At 44.7% G+C, this 15727-nt stretch overlaps 1 protein-coding gene across 1 annotated transcript; it reads left to right on the top strand.

Annotated features, from left to right (window-relative positions):
* Positions 1–1973: 1973 nt before the first annotated feature.
* LOC123404952 (disease resistance protein RGA5-like) lies at positions 1974–5181 on the top strand. Its single transcript, XM_045098850.1, has 2 exons — positions 1974–2749; positions 3234–5181. Exons 1-2 carry the CDS (start codon positions 1974–1976, stop codon positions 5179–5181), a joined length of 2724 nt encoding a protein of 907 aa, XP_044954785.1.
* Positions 5182–15727: the final 10546 nt, after the last annotated feature.

The raw sequence follows: 15727 nt of genomic DNA, 5'->3' as shown, positions 1-15727 counted from the left end.
GGTGGATCTCGGCGAGCGTCTCGGGGCCATGAAGGCTGGTGGGTGGCCGCCGCGGCCGGAATGGCCCGCGGCGCGGATGGGAGTGGACGGGCTCCCTAGCTCATGCGAGGCAGAGAGGCGCGGCTCGTGTTGGTAATTTTGCAATCCGTGAGCTATTTTCTTCCTTCAAATCGTCACACGAGAGCTATTATGTCGAAAAACGTCGCACTGCTTCCAATTCAATGAAAAGATGTCGCATCTAAGCTATTGGCCCTCACGGGTGCGCATGCAGAGCGCGGAAGTACCTCTGATGGAAATCCATTGGTGGACCGATTGGATCACACGATTACATGTTTGAATTCGTTTGGTGAAATTCGATGCTAGATGACAACTGGTGATCCAGTGCACATTTGCGTAGTTATCAAAATGTACCATGTTTGTTCAATTCTCGTTAGAAATGGTTTTTAGTGCCGGGTGGGAGTTTGGTGCCTGCATACATAGATCGATGCAGCCAAGAAACAACTATATATATAGTATAGGCTCTCGAAAAGAACTTTTCTTTGCGGATCGAAAAGAACAATTAGCTAGAGACATTGAAGGGCGATGATGGCCATGGCCTGCTGATCAAACCAAGGCACTAGAGTTAACTCTGGTGACGTGACAAGCTGAGGAAGCAACGAAAACTACATAGTGGAAGCTGTCTACATAGTTGTATATATAGGATACTAGTCTGCTGCTGGCTTTATTTGACCGCTTTTGCCTGCAGTGAATTGGCATTCTTCTCTTCTCCAGCACAACGTCCTGCAAGCCCCGGCATTTAATTTGCCTCACATGATCCATCTAACTTGAAGGTAAATTAATCTCTCCAAGCTGACGAGGAGCTTCAGTTTTTTACCTATCTACTCCCTCCGTTTCTAAATATAGACATATTTTAAAATATAGATTCATTCATTTTGCTTCGTATATAGTCTACAATGAAATTTTTAAAAGGTCTTATATTTAGGGAAAATTATACTGTGAAATTGTAGGAAAGGAGTGCTTTCAAAGTTCAAACGGATGAACGGTACTGCAAGGTGGCTACAATCTATATGTAGGATAGATTGGTATCTAGCCCTTATACTTCCTCCATTCACTTATACAAGGCCACTATAAAAAATACATTTTGCATCTATATAAGGCCACCAACAGTAATCGAGGTAACATTAATGATGTTTCTTCATACTAGCAATTTGTTTAATAATTGCATGCATGTATTCATAATGACACTTAGCTACTTTCTTCTCACTCATTCGTTGCATGCATGTAGCGTATTAATGATTCCGGTTAACGAAAAGAAAACTTGACTTTTCAAGCGGTCATTAAATTTTGCCTTGGTATCTGTAATATGAGTTTGTGGCCTTGTATAAGGGAATGGAGGGAGTATGAGGGTGCTTGGATCCATAGGACTAAAACTAGTCTGACTAAAAATAGTCTCTTTGAGAGGCTAAAGTTCCAATCACCCCTGACTAAAGTGGGACTAAAACTAGTCTAGAGACTAAAATCTTTTAGTCACATGAACCCCTACTAAAATGTGCATTAGTCCTCTCTCTCCTCATTTAACTCCTCATGCAAGTTCTGGATTGGAGGGTTTGGAGGATAATAAATGTTCATTAACTTGATTTTAGTCTCTTTAGTACTTGGATCCAAGCATGGGTGAGGCTAGCAAGTTTTAGTCTCACTACTTTTAGTCATGGGACTAAAACGTATCCAAGCACCCTCTATATGTTTCTCGTATTAGTCTTCTTCTTCACTCTAATTAATGAACGTTCTAGCTAGCTTGGTGCAAAAGCCAGAAGAGCAATACATTTTTACTTTTCAACAAAAAAATAGAACATGCTAACAGTCTAACTCATAAGTTATGACCTATATACTGCAGGAGCATAGTAACTAACTAGAGATATCTAGTGAAAACAAAGAGTGGGCCATCCCTAGCTAGCTAGATGGCAACCCGAATAATGATGAGCGCTTCGACTGGCGCCATGAATGCCCTACTCGGTAAGCTGGGCATCCTCATGGGGGAGGAATTCTATAAGTTGAAGAACCTACGAAAGGAGGTGAAGTTCATTCGTGACGAGCTCTGCAGCATGAAGGATATTCTCGAGATACTCATAGATGCGGATGAGCTGGATGCACAGACCAAGAGTTGGAGAGACATACTGAGGGAGATGTCCTATGACATTGAAGATATAATTGATGACTTTATGCATCATATTGGGGAGAAAATTAAAAATCGTTGGTTTGCCCACAGGGCGGCTAGACTTCTCAAGAAGTTGAGAGCTCGCTATCAGATTGCCAATCGGATTAAGGAGATCAAGGCACTTGTGCTTGAGACAAGTGCACGACGCCAGAGGTACAAATTTGATATCCCCTCTCCAAGAGATGTGTCTATTGACCCACGACTTGCCACACTTTATGAAAACGCAGCTATCCTTGTTGGTGTCGAAGGGCCAATGAATGAGCTTGTTAGTTGGGTAAATGACAAGGACAAGCAGTTGAAGGTAGCATCAATTGTAGGATTTGGAGGTCTGGGAAAAACCACACTTGCCAATGAGGTATACCGTGGTCTAAAGGGTGATTTCAATTGTGGTGCATTTGTCCCAGCGTCACAAAAACCGGATATTCCAAAACTTATTCGCAGTTTGCTATCCGAACTTGGGAGTGAACCATCTTTTCATGCCTGTGATTTAAATATTCTTCTCAACACACTCAGGCAATATCTACAACATAAGAGGTACCTATTTTCTTTCTATATAGTTGATTGTGTCTGTCTTTCTTGAAAATACATATTGTATTTTCCCTGTCGAAGACAAATAGAAAGCATTTCTACAAATGATTAGATATTCCTACAAAGAATAGCTAAAAATCAGTAATTATATGCATTTAAATATCAAAATATAGTAATTTTTTCTGTGCTCACAATTTTATTACTACTCAATCCGTTACACTACAACCATTCCAACTCTTAGTTTCGAAATTAACATCTGGCACAAAAATGAAATGTGTAGTTAGTGAGCTTACTGTCCAGTTCTCATTCTGCCATGCACAAATGTTGCGGTGATCAAGTGGATGTGGTCTATCATTTAATACGAGTATGCCTTCTGATTAACCTTTTATTAGATTTAATATATATTTTTGTCCTATTTTGAAAAAGAAACAAAGAGAGTATTCGGGATAATTATGCTATTTCATTAACACTGTGATGAACTATTTGGTAGGTACTTTATCATAATTGATGATATATGGGATGTACCGGCATGGCATGCCATTAAATGTGCTTTCCCAAAAAATGATCTTGGCAGTAGAATAATAACAACAACAAGAATTCAGAGTGTGGCTAAGGCATGTTGCTTGCATCATTGTGATTACATTTTAAACATGAAGCCCCTTGGCAATGAAGACTCGAGGAGATTGTTTCTTAGTAGGGTATTTGGCTCGGAAGAATCTTGCCCTCACCATCTGAAGGATGTTTCGGTTGAAATTCTGCAAAAATGTGGTGGTTTGCCTCTCGCACTCATTAGCATATCTAGCATGCTAGCAAGTGAACGTTCTGAGCAAAAGGAAAGGTGGGAGCATATACGGGATTCTTTGGGCTCGGGAACAGATCTCACTTTGGAAGGAATGAGACAAATCTTAAATCTCAGCTACAGAGACCTTCCTCCTCATCTCAAGACATGTTTGTTGTATCTTGGTATGTATCCGGAGGACTACACAATAGAGAGGTCTAATTTAGAACGCCAATGGATGGCTGAGGGTTTTATCAGTACAGAAAATGTGGAAGACATGGAGAAGACGGCAAGAAATTATTTCAATGAGATTGTTAATAGGAACCTTATTCAACCCATAGAATTTGACAATAGAGGGTCAGTGACACGATGCAGAGTACATGATATGATGCTTGATCTTATCTTGCTTAAGGCTGCAGAAGAGAATTTTTTCACTATAGTTGATGACCCACAAGCCAAAGTGAAGATGGATTACAAGGCTCGTCGGCTATCTATCCGCTTGAATGGTGTAAGTAATGGTCAAGCAATATTACCTAACAACATTAATGTGTCACAGGTTCGGTCAGTTATGTTCTTTGGGAGCTCTCAAAATACACCTTCTCTATCACAGTTCAAGTTCCTCCGAGTTATTTTTATCGATCTTGATTGTGCTGCAGTTGACCTCACTGGATTGTGTAATCTATATCAGTTGAGGTATTTATCGATTAGTTACTTTTGTTCATACCAGCTACCGAAACAAATTAGTGGGCTAAAACAGTTGCAAACACTTGATCTGGTCAGCTGTTCTAGTGTTCCATCAGATATAGTTTATTTACCTGGCTTGGTGCATTTGAATGTTGATACATGGCTGCCAACTGGAATTGACAACATGAAATCCCTACGACATCTATCTAGATTTGGTATTCTGGTGAACTACCTAGATAATGTCAGAGGCCTTGGAGAGCTGACCAATCTTAGATACCTAATTATCTCATGTGACGTTCATTGTGACGATATGAAGGAAGTTCGCATGGATGCTCTACGCTCTTCTTTGGAAAAACTATGTAGCCTCGAGTTCCTTTTTGTCAGTCTCACAGGCTGCATAGACAGCTTGGTGCCCTTATCTCCTCCCCCTACTCCATACCGCCTTGAGAAACTCACTGTGTCATCAAATTGCTGGTTTTCCATGGTCCCTGGCTGGATGGGAGAACTCCGTAACCTGGTCGAGCTACAATTCACCGTTGATGAGCTGCTATGTGATGGTGTTGGTATCCTTGCAAAGCTTCCCGTCCTTGCTGATCTTAGGATAAAAATACGACGATCTATGAGGGAAAAGGTGATCATCTATGGCAAAGGGGCATTCCCTGCTATAAAGCGTTTTGAGCTTCGAATAAACAGTGCTTCGTACCTGATCTTCCTGGCTGGTGCAATGCCCAAACTCCAGCGACTCAAGCTAATGTTCAATGCCGATGGATCGGAGCAGAATGGATCCGCACCTGTTGGCACTGAGCACTTGTTAGCACTTGAAGAATTGTCTGCAGAAATCGGCTGCTACTGTTTCACAGAATCCGAGGAGATATTCGCGGAGTTTGCCTTGATGAATGCTATGAACATGCATCCAAGCCATCCTCATGTTGGAATAAGGTTGTTGGATTACAAATTGGTATTTTTTGGCGAATAATTTTTCTTCAATTCCGCATCAAGCAGCTGGTACGTGTTTAAATTTTCTCACCACTCTCCCAGTCTCGATATCTATTTCATACAACTGCACCATGTAAATTTCCTCTTGTTGGCCATGCATTTATTGGTTTGCTAGTAGCTTTTCTAGAAGGTTTTGCTAGTACCTGAGAACTTTTCATTGTTCTAGCAACTAGCAAGGCTTATGTATATGTAGAAATACCAAGCTTCTCTATATTGTTAGCATGTGCACATTTTGAAGCTAGAAATGTTATTAATTTATCTATCAATAATGATGGTTTCCACCAACATTTCTATGTGAGTTAATTTGTCTTGCTATGAGTTTTTTCCTCTAGTGGGTGGAATTTAAATGGACCTATGATAAACTTCACATTCCACCTGGTTGAATGCTAATCATACAGTTCGCATTCCACATTCAAGTAGGATTTCTTTACTTTTTGTAGGGAACTGCCGCACAGTAAGAACAAAGCTACAAATGAACGCCCACAGCTGCCTATTTTTTACAAAATTGACGACCACAAAAATATTTCTGTTGTGTTTTAAGAAAATCAATATATTATCAGTTTGTCCATTCTTCTTCCGAAAACTATGTTATCAGTTATCATTAGATTAACGTGAGAGCTGAAAAACAACTATACTGAACTGTTTGGAGAGTGTTGACCATGGTTTTCATTTTCAGTGACATTTCAATGAAATTCATTGAATTTCATTAATTTCAGTAGACACTGAAATATTACGTTTCGGCCAAAATATTTCAGCAATTTCAGTAGTACACTGGAAATCAAATATTTTTCAAAATTTTCAAATATTTATTTAAATTCAAGTGAATATTTCGGTCGTTTGGCCGAAATGCAAACTGAAATTACTGAATTTCACTGAATTTCAGTGATTTCGGTTGGTGCTGAAATTTTTTCTGAACTGAAATTCAAAACCATGGTGTTGACAACTCTCATTGATATTGGTTTATAGGAAATGGAGTGGAGGACGACATGAGAATATATACGGCAGGTGGATACAAATGGGTTGATTGCCTTTCCCCGGTTGGAAGATTGAGCCGCTTCTGTTGTTAATCTGTTATTTGTTTCACTGAACATCATGGTTCTGTTATGCCGTGTAATAAGGCTGAACTATATGGGCTTGAGTTTGTACTGATAGTGCCTCTTACTACTGAGCCCAGCCCCTGAATTTTTGTTATTATTTTTTTATGACTTGTATCAAACTAAATATGTTTCATGAATATTCATGAAAAGACTTGAAGACAATTGTGATGTTGCTTTGTTGTGAATGGTTGAATGCTAAACAAGTTATATTGAGCCATAGGGCACGGCTGTTGGTGCCTTGGTCACCATGGCTGGGTAGTTAGTAAATATTTACTTTATCTCTATCTCCCCAAACAACCTCCTGTAATATCTCTTCCCTTCGCTTGGTTTGTCAACCGAAGCCCTGTACAACACCATCGATCAATATAAGTAACGTGGGTCTCCATATTGGCGATTAAGACGCTTCAACCCATTCCTTTACATGGTATACAGAGCTAGCTCTTCCATTACATCTAACTTTACCGAAACCCTTAGCCCACCATGTCGTCTTCTACCATGGTCATCTTTGCTGGCCTCAACAACAACACATCCGAGCCCCTCTCCCGCACAGACTATGTCCTATGACACGCAAAAGCCCGATCTCAGATCATGGGTGCCGGCTTGCATGGATATTTAGACAAAACCATTGAAGAGCCATCCAAAACAATCACTACCAAAACCACAGATGGCAAAGATCAGATCATTGACAATCCAGCCTATACACCCTGGTTGATTCAAGATCTATCCTACCTCCTCCGAAACCTATCAAAAGAAGTTCTAGTTCAGGTCACATCTTTGGAGAAGTCGCATGTGATATGGGATGCACTCTGGAACATGTTTTCTCTTGTGTCTCTGTCGGGTGTGAACAACATACGCACCGCTCTCACCAACGCCCAGAAGGTATCGCAGTCGGCCTCGGCCTACTTCGGTCACATGCGGTCACTTGCTGACGAGCTCGCGGTGGCGGGCAAACCGATCACACTGGTGGAAAAACAGGCTTCCGTCCAGCCCCATAAGTCGCGAAGCTGTAGGAACCGCGACTAATGGGACCTTTAGTCGCGGTTCTGGAGGTGAACCGCGACCAAAGGCCTGGGCCCAGGGCGCTCGGTGGCCAGCTGGTGCACGTGAGGGGCTTTAGTCGCGGTTGGCCAGGACAACCGCGACTAAAGGCCTTCGGGCACCTTTAGTCACGGTTTGCCAGGCCAACCGCAACTAAAGCCCCTCCCCTATATATACCCATCCAGCAGCCAACACTTAGCCATTTAGAGCCATTCTCTTCACACTTAGGGTTTAGGTTTGCTTTTGGTTCCTCTTATGCACATAAGGTGTTTGATGAAATGCCCCAAGAGCATGAAACAAACATGACATGAAGTGTTGGAGCCACACTCCTCGATCGCGGTTAGCAACTTGATGAACCTTTGATGTGTCATTGATAAAATATGCATGTGTGTAGTTCATTGTTTAATTTATATTGTTTGTAGCTAGTTAGTTTAACAAATGCATGATGGTTAATTATATATTTTATATTATAATAATGCAGATGAATCGGCAATGGATGTACGTTAACCGACTCTCCGGCGAGTTCACTACGGGTTTGAAAGATTTCCTCGTAGTGGCTAATGCGAACAAGCGGGGGGGTTTTGTTATGTGTCCATGTGTTAACTGTAAGAATCAGAAGGGTTACTCTTCCTCAAGAGATGTTCACATGCATCTGCTTCGGCACGGTTTCATGCCAAGCTATAATTGTTGGACCAAGCATGGAGAAAGAGGGGTTATAATGGAAGAAGATGAAGAAGGGGATGATTTCATCGATGAAAGCTATCTTGCTCATTTCGGTGATACTTTCATGGAGGATGCTGAAGGTGAAGGGGAAGGTGAAGAAGAGGCACGTGATGATCCCGTTGATGATCTTGGTCGGACCATTGCTGATGCACGGAGACGCTGCGAAACTGAAAAGGAGAGGGAGAATTTGGATCGCATGTTAGAGGATCACAGAAAGGCGCTGTACCCCGGATGCGATGATGGTCTGAAAAAGCTGGGCTGCACACTGGATTTGCTGAAATGGAAGGCAGAGGCAGGTGTAGCTGACTCGGCATTTGAAAACTTGCTGAAAATGTTGAAGAATATGTTTCCAAAGGATAACGAGTTGCCCACCAGTACGTACGAAGCAAAGAAGGTTGTCTGCCCTCTAGGTTTAGAGGTTCTGAAGATACATGCATGCATCAACGACTGCATCCTCTACCGCGGTGAATACGAGAATTTGAATGAATGCCCGGTATGCACTGCATTGCGTTATAAGATCAGAGGCGATGACCCTGGTGACGATGTTGAGGGCCAGAAACCCAGGAAGAGGGTTCCCGCCAAGGTGATGTGGTATGCTCCTATAATACCACGGTTGAAACGTCTGTTCAGGAACAAAGAGCATGCCAAGTTGTTGCGATGGCACAAAGAGGACCGTAAGTCGGACGGGGAGTTGAGACACACCGCAGATGGAACGCAATGGAGAAAGATCGACAGATGGTTCAAAGATTTTGCAGCTGACGCAAGGAACATAAGATTTGCTCTAAGTACGGATGGCATGAATCCTTTTGGCGAGCAGAGCTCCAGCCATAGCACCTGGCCCGTGACTCTATGCATCTACAACCTTCCTTCTTGGTTGTGCATGAAGCGGAAGTTCATTATGATGCCAGTGCTCATCCAAGGTCCGAAGCAACCCGGCAACGACATCGATGTGTACCTAAGGCCATTAGTTGATGAACTTTTACAGCTGTGGGGTGGTGTCCGTGTGTGGGATGAGCACAAACAAGAGGAATTTGACCTACGAGCGTTGCTTTTCGTAACCATCAACGATTGGCCTGCTCTTAGTAACCTTTCGGGACTGTCAAATAAGGGATACAATGCATGCACGCACTGCTTACATGAGACTGAAAGTGTACATTTGCCAAATTGTAAGAAGAACGTGTACCTTGGGCATCGTCGATTTCTTTCGAAAATTCATCCAGTAAGAAAGAAAGGCAAGCATTACAACGGCAAGGCAGATCACCGGCCGAAGCCTGCGGAACGCACTGGTGCTGAGGTATTTGATATGGTCAAGGATTTGAAAGTCATCTTTGGAAAGGGTCCTGGCGGACAATCAGTTCCGAAGGGAGCTGACGGGCACGCAGCCATATGGAAGAAGAAATCTATATTCTGGGAGCTAGAATATTGGAAAGTCCTAGATGTCCGCTCTGCAATCGACGTGATGCACGTTACGAAGAATATTTGCGTGAACCTCCTAAGCTTCTTGGGCGTGTATGGGAAGACAAATGATACAAAGGAAGCACGGCAGGACCAGCAACGTTTGAAAGACCCTGATGACCGGCATCCGGAATGGTTTCAAGGTCGTGCCAGCTACGCTCTGACCAAAGAAGAGAAGGTCATCTTTTTTGAATGCCTGAGCAGTATGAAGGTCCCGTCTGGATTCTCGTCCAATATAAAGGGAATAATAAACATGGCGGAGAAAAAGTTCCAAAACCTGAAGTCTCACGACTGCCACGTGATTATGACGCAATTGCTTCCGATTGCTTTGAGGGGGCTCCTGCCGGAAAATGTTCGAGTAGCCATTGTGAAGCTATGTGCATTCCTCAATGCAATCTCTCAGAAGGTAATCAATCCAGAAGTTCTACCACGGTTACAGAACGATGTGATCCAATGTCTTGTCAGTTTCGAGTTGGTGTTCCCGCCATCCTTCTTCAATATTATGACGCACCTCCTGGTTCACCTAGTCGAAGAGATTTTCGTTCTCGGTCCTGTATTTCTACACAATATGTTCCCCTTCGAGAGGTTCATGGGAGTATTAAAGAAATATGTTCGTAACCGTGCTAGGCCAGAAGGAAGCATCGCCAAGGGCTATGGAAATGAGGAGGTAATTGAGTTTTGTGTTGACTTTGTTCCTGACCTTAAGCCGATTGGTCTTCCTCGATCGCGGCACGAGGGGAGACTAAGTGGAAAAGGCACGATCGGAAGGAAATCAACGATATGTATGGACGGCCATTCTCTGACTGAAGCACACCACAGTGTACTGACCAATTCCAGCTTGGTGGCTCCGTACTTTGAGAAACACAAGAATATTTTACGCTCTGACAACCCGGGGAAGCCTGAATCCTGGATTAGGAAGGCCCACATGGAGACTTTCGGCAGTTGGTTGAGAAAACATTTAATGAATGACAATGATGTTGTAGATCAGCTGTACATGTTGGCCAAGACACCATCTTCGACTATAACGACTTTCCAAGGGTACGAGATAAATGGGAATACATTTTACACGATCGCCCAAGATAAAAAGAGCACCAACCAAAACAGTGGTGTCCGCTTTGATGCAGCAACCGAGAATGGGCAAGAGGTCACATATTATGGTTACATAGAGGAGATATGGGAACTTGACTATGGACCCTCCTTTAAGGTCCCTTTGTTCCGGTGCAAATGGTTCAAGCTAACAGGAGGTGGGGTAAAGGTGGACCAGCAATACGGAATGACAATGGTGGATTTCAACAATCTTGGTTACCTTGACGAACCATTCGTCCTAGCGAAAGATGTCGCTCAGGTTTTCTATGTGAAGGACATGAGTAGCAAACCGAGGAAACGGAAAGATAAGAAAACGATCAGTACATCATGCGATGATCCAAAGCGCCACATTGTTCTTTCAGGGAAAAGAAACATCGTGGGAGTGGAGGACAAGACAGACATGTCAGAAGATTATAATATGTTTGCTGAAATTCCGCCCTTCAAAGTGAACACCGACCCAAGCATTAAGTTAAATGATGAGGATGCTCCATGGATACGGCACAATCGTAAGCAAGCAGGGACACAAGGGAAGAAATGATGTGTAATAATTTATTGTACCAAACTTTGTTGAATGGATCATGTGAATTATATTACCCGTGATGTGTTTGGTGTCCATTTTCGAATGATTCGAGATACCACTGATGATACATGAAATTTGGAGTGATTTAGTCATACTCCTGCCTAGGCGTATAATATGCATACTCGTAGTCTTCATAGCCGCCGTCGTCGTTGTACTGGTAGTCGTCGCCTTCTAAGTTGCCGCCGTCGTCGTCGCTGCTATCGTCGCTGTCGTCGGGCGGCGCTCGTGGCTCGAACTGAGGGTAGCGCAGGCGGGGGATATCGCCGGCCGTGATGTAGTCCATGACGCTCTGCAGAGTCCGGCCGTACCACCATAGCCGACGGCCGGCCTCGTGGAAGTTCCCAGGAGGCAGACCGTCCTCCTCATACCTGGCGAGCGCCCTCTCACGCCGATTGATGAAGAAGGCGTCCCAAGTATGCTGGTTATCGGGATGCCAGCGGGGATTCATCCGCTGCTCCGGCGTGAGGTCGAGGTAGTAGTGGTTCGTGATGGCCGCCCGGCGCGCAGTACCCTGAGGGACGGGAGGGACGGGCACGCCGCCGGCGCTTAGGCTCCAGCCGGTGGGGACGCGGTAGCCCGGTGGACAAGGGTAGTTCGAGGCGCAAAGCTCCTCCACCTGCTGGTAGGTTAGAGTGGGTGCGGTGGAAGCCATGAGAGAGTGATGAGAGATTGTAGAGATGTGATAATGCTGGCCAAGCCGGGCTACATATATGTAGTGAGAAATGGCGGGAAAAATGGGAGTGGGAAGACAGGAGGCGGGAAGAAAGTGGCGGGAAGAAAGAGGCGGGAAGACAGGGAAGAAATGGCGGATTTTTCTGTCCCGTTTTAGGCAGATTCAATGTATTGTCTCTATGCATATTTTTCCTACGAAAATATGCTTAGAAAACAGAAAATAAAATGTTTGAAGTTTCTATAAAAGCAATGATGATTTTTCTGAAAAGAAAAAGATAAAAGGTTCTGAAAATAAAAGAAGATTTGGGGGGGGGGGCCTTTAGTCGCGGTTGGTCTGGCAAACCGCGACTAAAGGTTACCCTTTAGTCGCGGGTCGCCTCCCCAACCGCGACTAAAGGGGGGGGGGCGCGGGAACGCAAAAAACCCGCCAAAAACCCTTTAGTCGCGGTTGGGGAGGCGACCCGCGACTAAAGGGTACCTTTAGTCGCGGGTCTCGTCCCCAGCCGCGACTAAAGGGGGGGCTATAAATACAAGTGCGGGTCGCCTCCCCTGCCGCCGTCTTCTCCATCTCTCTCGTCTTCTCCGATTCCAACCGTCGCGCGCGCGCCGAAGGTCTGCCGCCGCCGTCGCCCTCGCCCTCGTCGACGCCGCCCACCGTCGCCCTCGCCGTCGTCGCCGCCCGCCGTCGCCCTCGCCCGCGACTAAAGGGTTCACCCCTATCCTTTCATCTTTCCCGCGCCGCGCCCGCCTTCCTCGCTTCCTGTCGCCGCCTTCCTCGCTTCCTCCGCTCGAAGCATTGCGCTCGTCGCTGCGCTCATAGCCGCCCTCGTCCCCGCGCCCATCGATGCCGACAGGGCTCGCAGAAAAAGAACGTCTTGGAAGAACGTCTTGGAAGAACGTCTTGGAAGAAAAAGAACGTCTTGGAAGAACGTCTTGGAAGAACGTCTTGGAAGAAAAAGAACGTCTTGGAAGAACGTCTTGGAAGAAAAAGAACGTCTTGGAAGAACGTCTTGGAAGAAAAAGAACGTCTTGGAAGAACGTCTTGGAAGAACGTCTTGGAAGAAAAAGAACGTCTTGGAAGAACGTCTTGGAAGAAAAAGAACAGAGACTATCTATTTAAAAGTTTCATCGAATATAAAAAGTTTCATCGAATATGAAAAAGAACAGAGACTATCAAATATGAAAAAGTTTCATCGAATATAAAAAAGATCATCGAGTTAAAAAATCATCAATTTAAATAATTAATCAATCTAAATTGAAAAAAATTAGCGAATTTGGAAAAGTTCACCATTTTTGGTTGAGTTTAAGACTATCTATTTTGGTTGAGTTATTGCAGGACATGATTTTGGGAATGTATCAATTATCTTTTAGATTATTTCAAGTTACTTTATTTGTGTAGTTTAAATTATGTGTGGGATCAATTGTGAGTATCAAAAAATCAACAGAAAACCAAGAAGAGAGGGAGTCATGGGACGAAAAAACAAAGGGAGTAGGAGAGGCAACGGAACCAACTCCTCTTTTAATAATGAGATACTTACGAAAAAGATAGTCTAGTTTTTTTAACTACAATTATTTAGGAACAAAGAAAGTATTTTCTTTTATGATTAAAAACTAGCAAATGAACCAGCGAATCGGCGGTCGGCCAGTGCAAAGCTGAAGCAGCAGGGTCACGGTCAAAAACTCTAGTTAAAACTTTTTCATGTGTCGGATATTCAGCCACAGCTGTCGGGAAGACTATGCAAGAACAAAGAAAAAGAAATAAAGAAAGGGAGGTCATCACTTCATCTTGAGAATAGAAGACGTCGGGAAGAAAACGCTCAGTTGATGCGACCGCTAGCTCTACCGCGACACCCTCTCCCACCCCTTCCTCGCCCCCTCCTTTTGCCACCGCCCTTTCGCCACCGCCACCGCCACCGCCCCCCTTCTTCACTTAATTAATTTGTTTTTACTACATGTTTTCAGGACTGACATAATGGCGGACGTTAGAGCTGACCCGATTATGGACAACTATGATCCGGACGGTGAAGCACATATGTTCGGCATCATAAACGGCGATATTCTATATGTGCCGACCGGAGAAGAAGAAGATGATATCTCTTCTTATCTGAACCTTGACGGTGAAGATGAAGGGCGCCGTCAGCAAGATGATGCCGAACAAACGTCGATAAACGACGATCTTCAAATGGAAGTAGCAACCACCTCCGGCGCCGAGGTATATATATACATTGAGCCTGTGGTGATACAAACTAACTGATTTGAATAAATATGTGTGTACTAACGCGCGCGACTCTCTTTCTTATTTTAGCCCTCGGCCGGATCGTCGAAACAATCGAGTACGTCGTCAAAGCGTGGCGCAACCAAGACGATGAAACAAGGAGAAACATGCACCATCGAGGTTGTCGACAGTGCAACCGGCAGGCCGCTGGAGCCCCGCAAGAACGCCACCAAGTTTGTCAGCCAATGCGGAGCCGTTGTTAGAGACAACGTCTCGATCACCGTCCAGGAGTGGAATGAGCCAAAGAAGGCACGAATTGCTGCAGGTTTCACTTTTGTCGATAAGAGAACAAAAAAGATTGCTTCAAGAAGCTTATGGAACATTTCGTTCTACCTCCGGAATACAACAAATTCGATGAGGAGGGTAACAAGATTGAGGAAAACAAGGAGAGGAGGAGGCTAGTCAAACAGTTCGCTCTTCATAAGATGGCCGACGCATTCCGGAAATTCAAGAAAAATCTAGCCCATGACTTTGTCAAGCAGAACAAGACTCCGGATTTCAAAGGACAATATGAGAAACTGAAACATGATTGGCCAGAATTTGTGAAGCAAAAGAAATCGGAGCAGTTCATTCAAATATCGAAAAAAAATAAGGAAAATGCGGCTAAGAAGGAGTACAATCATATTATGGGGCCAGGAGGGTATCGCATTTTGTTGCCTAGGTTGGAGAAGATGGAGAACGAGCTGAGGGCGCGAGGAATCCGTCCAGGTACGGAGGGATGGGACCCAAGGGCCAAAAGCTGGTGGTACGGGCATGGGGGAACGCTGAACCCGGAGACAGGGGAGTGTGTTTACCGGGGCAAATTAATTAAACCCACCCAAGCCCTTATTGACGCAATGAGGGATGCTCAAGAGGGGAAGATCAAGTTCAACAGAGAGAACGACGCGCTGACAAAAGCCCTCGGGAATCCTGAACACGGAGGACGTGTACGAGGCATGGGGCACATTCCGTGGAAAATAGGGTTCCCCCAGAACGATGACCCGTACGGTTACAGAAGCCGTAAGAGAAAGATGGATCGGGAAGCAGATGTTGTGGCGCGGTTGGCATCGGAAATGGATGTGATGAAGAAAACCATGAGTGTACTAGTAGCCGAAAGAGATGCAGCTCGGGTGCAGCATGAAGATCATCCAGCGGATCTCGAAAGCCAGCAGCGGAGAAGCAGCGTGGCTTCCACGGAGGCCCCACCGGCTGGTGCAGATGCACCGACGATCGAAATTAATGCACCGGAGCCTCTGGTGGTCGAAATTACTGCACCGGAGCCTCTGGTGGTCGAAATTACTGCACCGGAGCCTCCTCGCTACCCCGTGGACGATATAAAGGAGATGAAAGAATGTCATCTGTATTATCCTATCGGGAACATGTCCATGAAGGTAGCCATCGGCAGTGCTTTACCATGTTTACCTGGAGCACTCCACCACAACAACCCCATTCAAGATGGCTATGCTCGTGTCACGGTGGAGGACATAGTCCAAGGGTTTGAGGACCTGGAGATTGACATTGCTACACCTGAAGGGGAGAAAAGACTTGGAGATGTCAAGCGCCATTTCATTCTATGGCAAAAGAAGTTTATCAAGTTTCCAGGCGAGGCGCCAAGGACAAC

Source organism: Hordeum vulgare, chromosome 6H (assembly GCF_904849725.1).
Source record: "Hordeum vulgare subsp. vulgare chromosome 6H, MorexV3_pseudomolecules_assembly, whole genome shotgun sequence".
In the NCBI taxonomy this organism is placed as follows: domain Eukaryota; kingdom Viridiplantae; phylum Streptophyta; class Magnoliopsida; order Poales; family Poaceae; genus Hordeum; species Hordeum vulgare.
The sequence above is the reverse complement of the archived record's forward strand: the minus strand, read 5'-3'. Positions and strand labels throughout refer to the sequence as shown.

Excerpts from the sequence above, each read along its gene's own strand:
- LOC123404952 (XM_045098850.1), top strand. The coding sequence starts at position 1,974 with ATGATGAGCGCTTCGACTGGCGCCATGAATGCCCTACTCGGTAAGCTG. Across the intron at positions 2,750-3,233 it reads CAATATCTACAACATAAGAG|GTACTTTATCATAATTGATG; the intron begins GTACCTATTTTC and ends ACTATTTGGTAG.